The following is a 14870-nucleotide window of genomic DNA, read 5'->3' as shown; positions in this document are numbered from 1 at the left end:
AAGCACAATTATTATTATTATTATTTTGGTTCAGAGAACATTAAACAGATAATAAAATTAAATAAAAGTTAAAAAGTATAGGTGAGAGGAAAAGTAAAAAAGAAGTTGACTGAAAACAACACTGTCAACCTAAAATTACCCAGCCTTGTTTTAAACATTTTGAAATGTCACAGTGCCATCTTGAATGTTTATGTGTTTTGGTCAGAATTTCAATAACTCCCTTTGCTCACAGCTCAGAGCAACACTGGGGCAAAGAAACTGTCAGTGCAACAAAACAACTGAATTATATACTACATGTTATCATCCGGGCTTTAATAATGGAAGAAAATATACATGCTTATTTTATTTAGGGTTTGGTTTTAAGCTGACATTTGTCGAGTACATAGCTACAAAAAGACACCAGGTATTTTATTCACAATTTGATAACGATGATGGAACTGACCTATCATTACAAGTTGATTATTTAAATGAATTCAGTTTTTCACGTATATTCATCAAAGAATGCTGAAAAACTGTAGGCTATTTCTGATTTCTGAAGGATTGTGTGTAGCACTGAAGACTGGAGCAAAGGCTGCCGGAAATTTAGCAGGAATAAATTACATTTCAAAATCAATTAAAATAGACAAATGTTTTATTTAAACTGTAATAATGTTTCATGATATTAGTGTACCTTAATCACACAAATCCAGTCTCAGTGAGAATAAGAGACTTCTTTCAAATCTATTCTAAATTTCACTGACCCCAAACTTGTGAATGGTGGTGTCTATATACAGACTGAGCCCATGTCATAAAAAGGATTCAGGGGATCCTGCTGTGACCTGCTGTTTACCTGCATGTGGCACCACAGGTCCAAATCCTTCACAAGCTTCTCATACTTCCACTAATGCACACTGGATGAAAACTAGTAGGACCCCATCGTGAGATGTCTGTGTAACTACAGCTTCATAGTGCTTGGAAAGGAACCCCATGTCCTCAAATGCCTCACTTTATAGTCTGCATTAATGGAGCTCAGAGAGATGCCATCAGGCAGACAAGCAGGTTTACTTGAATAGGTGGTCCATTCAAGGGTTATGCCGGGTTACTACAGGACTTACGTTAGCGGTACTGGCCCTGTGCTGACTTTGATAAAATAATTTAAGAAGGACTTCCATCATGGATTTCAGTAAGAGAGGGATTTTTTAGTTGACAGAAAAAAAAAGCTAGTGAGTCGGTTTTGGAAAATGCAATGTGCTTGTGTGCCTATTTGTGGCCTTGCTATAATTAGACTTCATGGCCACGCAAGCTGCAGACTGATTGGAAACAGTAGAGTCTTATGCCCCGGTGCACCACCCCAGGAGTCCAACAGCACAGAAAGAAAACACTGAGCTTAGAGCGCACCCCTGAGTGTCCAAGTAAAGACGAAAACATATGGAGAAGCTACTGCTGGGATGCTGGCTGTGATGACGGAACAGTCTTGCTGGTCTCCCTAACTTTCTTTTGCGGTTTCTTGCGAACAGTCTTTAAGAATATATGCTGGAGATAAGCAGCTGACTTTGTGTGGACACTTATAGACTGAGAAGATGAGTTCCAGAAGGCTGCTGAACCGTTCGCTCTCAAGTGATGGAAGGTCTTCCTACGGTGGCAGTGATATCAGCTCTCAGAATAGAAGGGCTGGCTGTAGGAGCTACCTGAGCAGTGTTCGATCTGAAAGCAGGTACAGGTTTCTGATTCCTGATGTAAAATGCATTCATTGCTTAAACATTTTGACTTCTATGCTGACAAAGCATATAGATATTAATGGCTAGTAACTTGTTTGATCCATGTGAGTGAGTCATGAGCCCTCACTATTGTGCCCTTGTATAAAGCACTTAACACTAAACCTGGACTGTCCCTGTTACATGTGGATAAAAGCATCTGTTATATGACTACTTTCTAAATATTTATAGTAAGTGTTATAAATAATGCAATGGTACTTAAACAACAATCTAAATAGACAGGCCTACATAAACGGTACATAAATAATGCATACTAAAAGCCATAAGCTCCCTCAGACTGTAAACAAATTCAAGCTTACATGAGATTTAATTCTGAGCAAAAAAAAAACAAACAAAAAAACAGATTATGTTTTCCTAATTCAGGGATTCTGTTTCCTCGCTGAGAGAACTATTTTTCTTACTTTACTGCCAATAGTTCAGAGCTCCACCACTGGTCAGTTGAACTCTTGAAAAACTTGTGTGAAGGTCATAATGTTATAAATAAGTATTCTGCAGTGCCAGCTTCAATAAATGACATTTAGTGTTTACAAGTGTGCAATTTACCACAGCAGCAGCAGTTTACATTATATAACACGTATTATTTAAGTTAGGCTAGAGTGGGGGAAAACGCTCCCCTTAAAGACTGTCATTTTTTTCTGTGAAACAAAAGTTAAATGTATTCAGAAAAGTTATCATAGTTTTAGTGACAACGACATAAATTCTAAACAAAGTATGAAAAATGTACAGAACTTTAATCTTATTAGATTTTTAAACAAAAATCGTTTTACCCCATGGAGATTTCACTTGTTTACTTCTTTGTTAAATTTTTGGGAAGTCCTGTAGTTTCTGTGTGAATTTGGTCATCACTAAAAAGCAAACTTGTGTGCATGGCTGATGGATTCTTGTGCTTGCTTCGTCTCTGCTTAGCTTTGCTGGTCATAGATTCTCTCAGTTCAAGCCATCCAGGTAAAAAGACACCTGTTAACCAGGACTAACTAACCTAACATGTTGACATACAGCCTTGTAGTAAAGTTATACAGTAGCAGAAACAGATGTATACTTCAAATCCTAAAACGATGATATATATATATTTTTTACCTGACAGTGTTTGTAATGTCAGCAGGTACAATTTATGGGTGTTCCATCAATTTAAGGCTCTGTTTTCTCTGTAGACTTTAAATTTATATAAATATCTTTCGTCGATTTTGATTGCTTCCATTGTCCACATTTGTAAGTCACTTTGGATAAAAGCATCTGCTAAATTATTAAATGTAAATGTAATACCATGTAAATAAAAAATTACAGCTTGATCATATGCACAATAAAAATATTTTGCTCACGAGTTACATCAATCTTAATTAAATTAATATAAAATATACATAAATAAAAGGCATTTCAAAATGGATGACTGACGAAAAAATGAAATGTATGGCTTCATATGACAAAAATTAAAGGGGCGTAGGGAACATAGAAATTGCAATATAAGGATAGAAGTTGAAGAAACACCCATTTATGAACTTACTCTAAGGTTAATAAGGAAAGAAAATGCTTATAATTAAGATGTTAATGAATTAATCAAAAAGTCACACGACACCTATCTAACAAAGAGTTTGATTATACACTTATACACTAATTTTTAGAATTTTCTGTTTATTTTAATATTGCATCTGACCTAGCCAATATAAACACTGTAAATCTTACTTTGCATGAATGCTAACAATAATGATGACGGTGATGTCAGTGCTCTGCTGATGATAATGCAAATTAGTAATACAAATTTAACCTCAGATTGATTACAATATTTACCTCCATTTTTAGGAGCACTCTCTGCAGTGTCATGGCCCAATTAACTGAGGAGATACAGCCATCATTTGAGACCACATTCAAATCCAAAGCTGTGTCTGAAGACACTAACGTCAAGTTCAGCTGTGTGGTCTCAGGTACCCCATTAAAGAAAGTGATTCCATTGTGGAACAAGTTGTCCAAACGTCCTGTTCCCCAGTTTTTAATTTTAACCGTCACATTTGCAGGCCACCCAGTCCCTGAGGTGACGTGGTACAAAGATGATGAACAGCTGGACAGATACTGCGGCCTTCCTAAATATGAAATTTCACGTGATGCCAAGACGCATACACTCCAGATATACAAGTATGCTGTTTCCTGAGAAACATTTTTCTTGTTTTGATGATTGTTTAAAAAAAAATGAATTCTGTGTATTTCTATCTTAGCTGTACTCTGGAGGATGCTGCAATTTACCAAGCATCAGCGCAGAACAGTCGAGGCATCGTGTCATGTTCAGGGGTCTTGGAGGTGGGAACAATGAGTGAGTACAAGATTCATCAAAATTACTTTGCAAAGCTTAAACTGCGAAATGAGAACCGACGTCGAGAGCAGGAGGAGCCCAGCAATGCAGGCAAAGAGAATGTCCCAGCTGCTCTTGAGAATGTCAGGTTGAGCAGTCCTGAAAGAGCCCAAAGGAAACGTAGGTCCCCCATGGAGACCAGAGCGGCTGGCAGCCCTTCAGAGGAGAGAGCCATGGAGGTGGATGCCCTCAGTCCAACACCTCCAGTTCAAGAGTCAGCAGCAGCATCTGTTCAGGAAATCTCAAACTGTGACATGATCACAAACAGAGACAAAGATGGCCAGGGGATAACATATATCCATGATACCGTGATTAATGCCTCCAGCAAACAGACTAATGAGCATTATGTCAAGAAGAAGATCAAAATCTCAAAAGAAGCAGCAGAGGGAATTAAGGAAAACAGACAGACTGGAAGAAGGGAAGAGATAATGAATGAGAGTGGGACTTCCACTGAGAAGATGGAAGTACAGAACACTGTTGATCAGATCATCTCCGTGACCGAATATGAAAACAAAATGGACATAACAGACGGACAAATAAGTGAAAAACAAACAGTGAAAGTGAACAAAAGTGCCTCAAAAGAATCAAAGAGAATTCAGGGTGCTCAGACTGCCTCAGTGTCTGAATCTAGAAACAAAATGGACAAAACAGACACAAGAAAAGGTGAAAAAACTTCAGCACACATGCACAAAAGTGTCTCAGAAGAATCCAAAATAGCTCAGGGTGCTCAGATTACATCAGCAACAGAATCTAAAATCAAAATGGACAAAGCAACTGACAAAAAGTCAGAGAGAGAGAAAGAAATGGTCTCAGAAAAACCAAAGGGAGCTCAGGGTGTTCAGATGACTGAATCAAGAATTAAAATGGACATAAAAACAAATAAGAATCAAAAATTGTCAGTGAATGCAAACAGAAGTTCTTCGGGTGAATCAGAGAGAGCTCAGGGTGCTCATATTTCCTCTGAATCAAGAAACAAAATTGGCATAACAGTCACAAAAACAAATGAAAAACTGCCAGTAAAAGCAAGCAGAAGTGCCTTAGAAGAATCGAAGAGAGCTCACCATGCCTCAGTAACTGAATCTAGAAACAAAATGGACATAACAGTCAAAAAAACGAATGAAAAACAGTCAGAGAAAGTGAACAAAGGTGTCTCAGAAGAACCAAAGAGTGCTCAGATTGTCTCAGTGACTGAATCAAGTAGCAAAATGGACATAAAAGACACAAAAAAGAATGAAAAACAGTTAGAGAAAGTCAATAAAAGTGTATCGGAAGAATCAAAGAGAGCTCAGGGTGTTCAGATTGTCTCAGTGACTGAATCAAGTAACAATATGGACATAACAGACACAAAACAGAATGATAAACAGTCAGAGAATGCGAAGGAAAGTTCCTCAGAATCAAAGAGAGTTCAAAAGCCCATTACAACCCAGAAACGACTGCCACTGAAGTTTTCCATGACAACCCAGACGAACAAGGTGTTTGAGAACACAAAGCTAACTAAATCAACTGACAATGGGACATCAAACATCCAACCTCAGGCTCTAGATACTATCCAGAACTGTAATCCAAGAGTTACAGACAACAAGTTCGTGGATTTAGATGACCACAGGAATAAAACTCCAGTAGGTACATGTGTGAGGATCTTTCCTCATTCCTGTGGTGGGGATGACGTCAATGTGGACACAGGGGAGAGGAATGTGTCTGCATGCTCTCTTAGGAGCTTGGTGAGTGTTTCCTCATGCTCTGGCCGTGACCTCATGCAAGTATAATGTTCCCGGTGGTAGTGAGACCAGTAACCCCCCCCTCAAGTCACAATCATAAACTATAAATAGAGCCGCAAGCATGACTTTGATGATGTGACAAGACCCATCTTATATGACACACAAGTAGGGAAACAGACAATGATAATATTCCCATTACGCAGACTGTGGCTCCAGGACACATGGAAGTATAGAGATCCTGAAATCCATCAAATATGTTTGTTGTCCCTAATCACCTGTTGCTACATGACGTTTTAAAAGTAGATACAAAATATAACTTTACTATGCAAGCTGTAAGTGCTGTGGACAGACCAGCTGCTCTCCTTTTAATATCTCACATTCCCCTCTGATCTCATAAAGCCTTAAAATACTCTCTAAATATGGGCAGTGCAACAGCTTCCCCAAGGCAATAGATGCTAAATAAGAAACAAAGATAGATAGCCAACTGGAAACAGGTGGATTCTCATTCTAACTTGTAATCATATAATTAAGGAATTCACATTATCTAATGTGGGGTTTGTCAAATAACGTAATGTTGAATCCACTTATTTTCTCTCGTTTTCCTCTTATCTAAGCTAAATGAGAGTTAATCAAGTGATAATATTACAGAAGTTCAGCTAACCCAATGATCTGTTGATTTTAGATTAATGACCGAAGTGCTAAGTGACAGACTCTCACTGCAGATTTACAGTGATTAGGGTTCCGGCATTAGTACAGTGCAGCTGAGCTGAGCCAGTATATCTGTTTTAAATGTGCATATAAGTACATCATCTTCCCATAAAGGAAACGTCTCGATCTTTTGTATTTACATTTTATATATATATATATATATATATATATACACTGTTAACAGATCAATGAGTGATATTTTAAAGAGATAATTCACCCAAATGATGAAACATTTGTTCTGCACTTTTGCTGACTCTCATCTTGTTCCAAACCTGTAGAATGTTTAGAACTTTCTTTTGTTTGTGGAACACAAATGATCTTGAAAGAAGAAAAACAGTAAAAAAAAAAAAGTTTAAAACTGTAAAAATATTTCACATTATTATTGTTTATACTGTATTTTAAACATTGACTGTACACTGTTGTTTTGAATCCAATGATGTCATTGCATGGAAAAAATTGAAACTTTCTACTAAATATCTTCTTTTTTGTTCTGGGTTTGGAACAAGATTTTTGGTCAAGCTATCCCTATAAAGCTTCTAAAATTCTATGATTTCAGTCTGCAGGTGATACTCGCCCTCAACCCACAGAGCCACCAATTTGTGGAGACGTTCCTCCTTTTCACGAGGAAGCGCCCACGGATATAAAGCAGCCACCCTCATTAATACACGAGGTCACTGCGAGTGTTACGGAAACACTCAGTTCCTGCCACCTTGCATCACAGGGAAAGAAGCTGAGAACAGGTGATCAGTCTGTCGCATCAACAAAGAGCAGTACACTTGTCAGTGATCTTCAAAACACTCAGCCGAGTGAGAAAATCTCCTCAGGTCATATTTCACACATGCTTCAAGATGGCCGAGTCACTACAGCTATGAGTTCCTCATTAGGAGATGACACATTAACTAACATGTGTGAGAAGGATAGCAAATCTGAAAGCCGACTTATCAACGAGTCTGATAAACTAAAAGGTGAAACAAAACTTGCATCTGTTTCTAAAGAGAAATCCACTGCAAACTCAAACCATTTCACAAACCAAGTCATTGTCACGGAATTTGTACAATTTCGCACGACAAACTCAGATGTGTTGCAACCACAGACCATGAATGACTCATCAATCTCTAATGTTCAAATGAAAGATAATAAGGGCCAAGAGTGGCAGAGCACTTGCCTTGAATCTACAGACAATGTTGCTAAAGTGGACATACAGGAACAGTCTAATGTAACCATATCTGAACTACCCAAATTAACTCATCAAAAAGCCAAGGATCATTCTGGCCCCTCTACATTCCTCTCCCAACGTTCAAAGGTTTTACCCACAGAATTTACCATTCCTACAATATATATAACAGATGTGGACAGCACATCTCAAAATAGTACAGAAACAGAACACACTGTGGATGCTGTTGAAACCAGAACTGAAATGAATACAGTTACTGCTAATGTGACAAATAGCAACACAATCATGCAAGTTAGTAATATATCTGAATGCACAGAAACCACAAACAAAACCACTGCTGTTTTGGAATCTGAAAGCCTGTGTAATGAAAAGCTTGATCTTTCCCCGCATTCACAACACCCCGAAGTCAACAAGCCTCATCAACAGCCACTAACTCAAGAAAAACTGATACAAGGATCTGAATCAAGTCACTGTGTCACTGACTTTGTTGCATCAGACTTAATTAGATTGAAAGATGTCACTATGCAACATAACTCTGCTGACAAAATCATAAAGACCAATGAAGCTGACTTAGCTGAAAACTTCATAAAACAATTGAAGTTGGCTGCATTAGACCTTGATCTAAGTACTACAGCCAAGATTAATGCTGCACCACATTTAAATGTGAAAGAAAATCTTAAATGTGGCGAGGAAGTAAATTCTGCAGAGCTCAATACCTGTAAGGAAACAATTCCATCAAAGACTACCGACCAGGTCTTCAACACTACTGTTGTCCACAGTGAGCTTGCCACCAAGACCGATCAAAAGACTACATTACCCAGGATTAAAACAGAGAAGAGTGAAACAGGAACGACCGTATGTCTTGAAGAAGCAAAAAGAGATTTATATCAGGGGGAGAATTTATCTTTGAAGACACAACCTGCATCTCTAGTACAGTCAGTAAGTAATTCACCATCGAAGACATCATTGGAAACACACTCCCCTCGTCTCACCCGGAGGACTGTCCAGGCTGAACTCCCCAAACCTGCAGGAAATGAGAATGTTATCCCCAAATCAGCAGAGAAGGACAAAGAAAACCAATTCAAAGGTAAAGACTGAACACACAATTCCAGCAGTTAAAGTGTTTTTAATTAATAAAGTACAAGTGTTTCACAAAAGCTGCTTTTCCAGCACAGCTATTGCATTTTATGCGTTCCTAGGAATCACACTTATGTCCTTTGGTGTTGCTAGAACCATCTGTGGATCTCACATTACACCTCTTTGTTTCCCCCTTTATCTTCTTTTCTCTCTCCTTGCCTTTCAACTATCTAAAGTCCCACAGGTTATCCGTAAAATCCGACCAGAGGTGTTTGATGCCTCTGGGCATCTGAAACTCTGGTGTCAGTTTTTCAACATAGTAAGTGACTCAACAATAAAATGGTACAAGGATGAAGTGGAAATTGCTGAGATAAAAAGAAGGTATGCACTCCTTTATGTTTTACTGACCTCTAAGTGGTAGTCAGCACGCAATATATTTTATTATACTGCAAAATAATATGTCGTTGTCTTAGCACACAACAACAGCATGTGTTGCGATTCACGACTCTGTAAATAAAAAAACAGTGATGTAGTCTGATTTACACCAACTAATGACTCTTACGAGCCAGTTCAGTGTAATGAATCAGATACATTCAGCGCATCCTTCACAGTCCAGTTCACGAACAAATAGCCTCAGACTCAACTCTTTTAAGTTGTTCAGATGGGCAAAGCCCTCAAAAGCATTCAGTCTCAAAATAAAGTTCTTTTTTTTCTTTTTAAGATTCCTAAAACTTTCCTACTGAAAAAAAAAACAACAACAGGAGAAACCACCACATCATTTTTAATGCTTTTACTGGTTATAATGGGTATTTTACTGCATTTAATGGAAACTGTTGGTCTCTACTGATAATTGGTTGCCTTCTATTGGTGGCTTGTTAAAAACACTACATGAAACCATTTTTTATTGGTTTGTAATGTTTGTAATGGTATTTTAGTGGAGTGTCTGTGATGGTTTCTACTGTTTTTTTTTTTTGTATTGTTTTTTCTTCAGGCTTAAAGTATCACCACTGACTGCTGGTTTATATGATGATTGGTGGTTCATAAAGCATGCAGTATTATTATGTGTATTATTATAAGCTGAACGTTCCTGCTGATGGTATTTTGTTTTGTTGTCTTTTCTAGTGCAGGAGATGAGACTCAAGTGTGCTTGGCTATTATACAGATGTCCAAAAGAGACTGTGGTGTTTACAGATGCACCATTACCAATGAATATGGCAAAGATTTCACAGAGTATCTTCTTAGCGCAGAGTGTAAATCTCTCCACCACCTATTTTCCATGTTAACTTTTTAATATGTTCCTTTGTGTGAATTGCCCACTTGTTATAAGTCTCAGTCCATTTGTTCTAGTGAATTTGTTCTATTTGTGACTGTGTGTTGCATCTGTTGACAGTTCTGTCCAATATGTTCCTGCGTCAGGAGCTCAAGGAAGGTAAAAAAAATAGCAGCTGTACAGTGCTTTCAGGCTTTTGTTTACCTCTCAGTACCTACATGTATGACACCTCTGTGCCCTTACAATTTCTCTCTCTCTCTTATATGTAGTTGGGGAGGAGATTGAGATGACTCCTCTGATCTTCAGTAAAGGTCTTGCTGATGCAGGCTGCTGGGGTTCAAAGTTCTACGGCCGTGTCACAACAGAAGAAGCTCAGGTCGGACTGGGATGTGAGCACAAAACCAGACGGCTGAAAGTGATCTACGGATTAGATCCCGTGTTTGAGTCGGGCAGCTCATGTTTTATGAAAGTGCGAAGTCCTATTGCATATGAGAGCAGAGAAGAGACTGTCTTGGCTGAAAGGAATCTTCAAATCACAAAACAGGTGAAAGATGTTCTTAAATGTCCGGATAAATTTATAACATTTCTCAAAGACAAGATTTAACGTTTATTCCTCATAATTTGATAGGACTGCAGAATTCAGAACATGGCTAGAGAGTATTTCAAGATCTTTGCTACAGAGACAAGAGTGATAGAGAGCTTTGGTGCAGCACTGGAGTAAGTGAGATTTTCCTCCTAAAGTACTATTTTATTGTAGTTTTATATCAAGGTCAAAGAGCAGATGAGAATCCTAGCTGATCCCACACGTGTTGTCACTGTGACTGTGTATATTTTCAGGGTAATCCCTCTATACTTCATGTACTTGCCAGCGAGCAGTATTCCTTATGCAACAGTGGAGGCAGAGCTTAAGGGTGTCTATTTGCGGTATTGTGGACTCGATCGCTCCGGGTCACTGGTATTTAATGAGAAGTTAGAAGTGGCACAAAAGTGTTCTTGTCTCCAGCACTGGATCTACCAGTGGACCAGTGGAAATGTGCTGTTCTCCAGACTTGAGGGTAACTTAAAAACAAATACATCCGAATCAAATTATTCTGTGTATTTTTGCACTATTTTTTTAGTTCAAATGATGACTGATTCTATTGTTTTCCATTCATGTTGCAGGAGTTGATACAATACTGACAAATATCGGAATAGCAGTCAGGTCAAAGGGGTGGGTACCTGTTAGTACTTGTAAAACAATTCATTCAGGCTTTTTGATGGTGATATTCATTCTACTGCATCCAATACTTACACATGGGAATTACACTGCTTTCAGAAGTTTGGGGTCAGTGCCATTCTTTTTTAAAGAAAAAAATCATATTTAACATAAATGCTGTTTTATTTAAAGTTGTCTTGAAAAATGTATGTATCACAGTTTCCATAAATATATTGAGCAACAAAACTGTTGTCAACTGTAATAATAATATGAAATGTTTCTTAAACACCCAGCTCATTAGAACGATTTCTGAAGGATCATGTGATACTGAAGACTGGAGTAATGATGCTGAAAATTCAGCTTTGCCGTCACAGGAATAAATTAGATTTTAAAATATATTTAAAAAGTTAAAATGTTTAAAATGTTAGTATTATTTCACAGTATTGCAGTTTTTATGGTAATCTTGCCTTGGTGAGCATAAAGAGACTTTTTTTCATAAGAGGCCAAACCAAAACTGAATGGTATTGTATGTTAATTCATTGGTTTAAACAATAAAGAACATTTAAAGTGCTGTAATATTATGCTTTAAATTCAAGATGCATTCATAATGTTTTATTTTTATTTTTTTGATGTAGGTATCAGGGGTTTCCTTGTGAGGCTAATCCGAAAGTTTTCGAGCAGTTTCAGATTCAGCATCAGTGTAATTACTTCTGTGGTCTCTTAAACCTCAAACCTCTCAAAGCCCCAGAAACACTTCAGACCTCAACCAGACCCAAGGGCTCAAGCAGTCCACTACTACAACACAAAACAGCACCCAGCTCCTCTAGTCCCCAGACCCCACGCAAGGCCACAAAGAGCCCCAAAGTATCCCGCAAGCTTAATCCACAGACATCCACCTAACTCAAACTAAAGTAGGCACTATACATAAGGAAAACTAAGGGAAAGAGTGGTCCGTCTGTTATTGATTCAGAACATTGATCAATGATCTGCAGTTAAGATGTGGCTGCATTTATTACCTGAATGTAAGTAAAAACTAGTTTTGATAAATGCACCATTTTAAATGAAATATGTAAATCCAGAATAATTACCTAATCTTCTGTTGCAGTGCTCTTTACAGAATCTGTTCTGTAATCCCTTTAGAGGTTTTTGAAAGGGCATTGTAAAGATGTGTGTGATAATGTCAAGTGCAGCTGTAGCACTAAAAACTTTATATTACCTCTTTGTTTATTTCTAAAGGAAGTACGGTGCTGTTGGATGGTTAGCTGTTTGTAAATAGTCATTGAAAATAAGAATTTAGTTCATTATAAATGAGTTTTATTGTGTGAGAGCATATTATTTTAATTTGGTTGTGGATTAACATGCATAATGCATATCTGGAAAATGTAATTTAAATGATAATATTAAATTTTTCAGAAACACTGCAAGCTATTGAACACTGTCCATTCAAATCTACATATTCTCAAAATTGTTTGTTCCAAAGAATACATTTATATGTGTTTTGCTCAACCAGGGGGGAGTAAAATGAGAGACTATTTACGGCTGACCTGAGCTTGATATGAGAGGCATAATGGAAACACAGAAACTGATGATAACAGGATTTAAACAATGACATGACTTAAATGTTGAGTTGACATATAAAATTTGAATTACATCTGTTGTGTCTTCCAATCTTATCTCAGATATCTCACATTGCATTACTGGATGAACTTACATGCTGGTGATCAGTCTATACATTAATAAATAAACCTTTGGTTTAAATACAAATTAAAAGGAAGTTATCCAAAGAGTACATAGTAAGTCTTACTTAAAAGGAAAATGTGCTTATTTAATGTCATATGTTATGTCACATGCATGAACACTAGTGCATTTTGACTTTAGGTCACAGAATGTAATTAAGACAATTAAATAATCACGCCAGATCAATTGAATAAATCTGTTCTATGCCACCTTGTTTATGAGACGAGTTTGTTTACAACTATAGCAAAAGCTATTAATATTATATTAGCTCACCTTGACAGTCAAGAGGCACATCACAATAGGCTCTAAAACCGACTTTAATGACCTTAACCCTGTGGTGTTTTTCCGTCATCTTTTTTTATACCAGAATGATATGAAACATATATATGATACAAAATCTAAATATTATAAATGATAAATATTATATAAATTATATATCCCCCCCCCCCCCTACCATTTGCCATTGAATGGTTTTTTGAGTACTTTTGCTTAATTTTTCACACAAGTACTGGATTAATAATAATAATAATAATAATAATAATAAATCAGCATAAAATAGGCTTATTTATTTATTTATTTATACATTTTATATATAAATGGTCCATAATTAAGATGATGTATTAACTCAAAATACATACATAAATACATATATACATATGGGTTGTTGATGTGACGTGGCATTTTCACTGTCCCACAAGATAAAGATAAATATAACTAATGTTGCCATTATTTAAAATGCAGTAAACCATTAAATATTTCTTTGTCCTACATGAACCTGTTCTCATAAAAGCTGTGGTGTTATTTGAAAAAGTTTTTTTTTTTTTTTGAGCCATTTTTTAAATTGTCCTATGGTGTGACTGACCCAAGCATGGTTCAGTAAATACTACTTTTATAAATGAAAAAGAAAAGCATACATTTTTGTAATAAATACCTCCAGCATAATTGTACAAGTGTCTGTTTTAGTTAATAGCAATAATTTTTTTTCATCCATATATTTCTGAAAGCATAGGAACTTTCATACATTTTGTCTCTGAAAACCATGCCCTGATTTTATCCTGCATCATCACCAGATCATGATTTTAAATCAGCTAATTTGAGAGAAAACTTTAAGTACTGTAGTTGAAGGACCCCATTCATTAGGCATGTTACTGAACCCATGACGTGCACATGGTCAATTTTTCTCTCAGAATTGTTGACATATTTAAGTTTTTTGGAACCACTACAAAAGTGTTACATTTTAGTTGTCCTTTGGTGTGACAGTTTTTGTAATTAGAAACCGTAGGTTAAACTACATAATCATGGAAAATTATGCAAATGTGTCTTGCTTACCACTAATGACAGGTTAGCTCGGAATAGCAAGTTGGCTGAAATGACAAATGGCTGAAATGTCCTCTGGTGTGACGCATGTACTGTCACACCACAGGACAAAGATGTCACACCACAGGACAAGGTCTTATTTTAAATAATTAAATAACATTTCTTTAATTCATTTTCATTCTTTTTTTTATCATATTCAGTGTTCTTAAATACAATAATTATATTAATTAAACAATTGTCTGATGTTTTTGCATATTACTTGTACTGTTTTAAAGTGTCATGAAAATAAATATAAAATGGGATCTTTTTTTTTTTTTTCTTTTTTTTTTTTACAGAAAGATTTGAGGGAGAGCAATTAGTGGAAATATAGACAGATATAGATCTGGATCAACCAGAAGGGAGGAGATCCTAAGAGAGTGATTTTGAGAGAAAATAGAATCAAAATGATGCCTTAAAAAGAGATGCCATATAGCTTATGAATGTTTTTAATCAATATGAATATAGTTAATTGAATATCAGTCATATTTAGCTGTGCTGCACATGCAGCAGGGGGCTAGAATAGTTTCAGTAATATAGTGA

General features: G+C 36.6%; 1 protein-coding gene across 2 annotated transcripts; it reads left to right on the top strand.

Annotated features, from left to right (window-relative positions):
• Positions 1-1313: 1313 nt before the first annotated feature.
• On the top strand, positions 1314-13183 carry alpk3b (alpha-kinase 3b). 2 transcript variants are annotated; one of them, XM_026267306.1, is made up of 14 exons: positions 1314-1693; positions 2661-2699; positions 3552-3673; positions 3764-3881; positions 3962-5816; positions 7078-8782; positions 9009-9153; positions 9895-10022; positions 10163-10201; positions 10312-10586; positions 10671-10759; positions 10880-11097; positions 11204-11252; positions 11873-13183. In XM_026267306.1, exons 1-14 carry the CDS (start codon positions 1560-1562, stop codon positions 12135-12137), a joined length of 5181 nt encoding a protein of 1726 aa, XP_026123091.1. In that variant the 5' UTR covers positions 1314-1559; the 3' UTR covers positions 12138-13183. The 2 variants fall into 2 exon arrangements, with proteins under 2 accessions (XP_026123091.1, XP_026123092.1); XM_026267307.1 differs by lacking the exon at positions 2661-2699.
• Positions 13184-14870: the final 1687 nt, after the last annotated feature.

Source organism: Carassius auratus, chromosome 7 (assembly GCF_003368295.1).
Source record: "Carassius auratus strain Wakin chromosome 7, ASM336829v1, whole genome shotgun sequence".
NCBI lineage: Eukaryota > Metazoa > Chordata > Actinopteri > Cypriniformes > Cyprinidae > Carassius > Carassius auratus.
The sequence above is the reverse complement of the archived record's forward strand: the minus strand, read 5'-3'. Positions and strand labels throughout refer to the sequence as shown.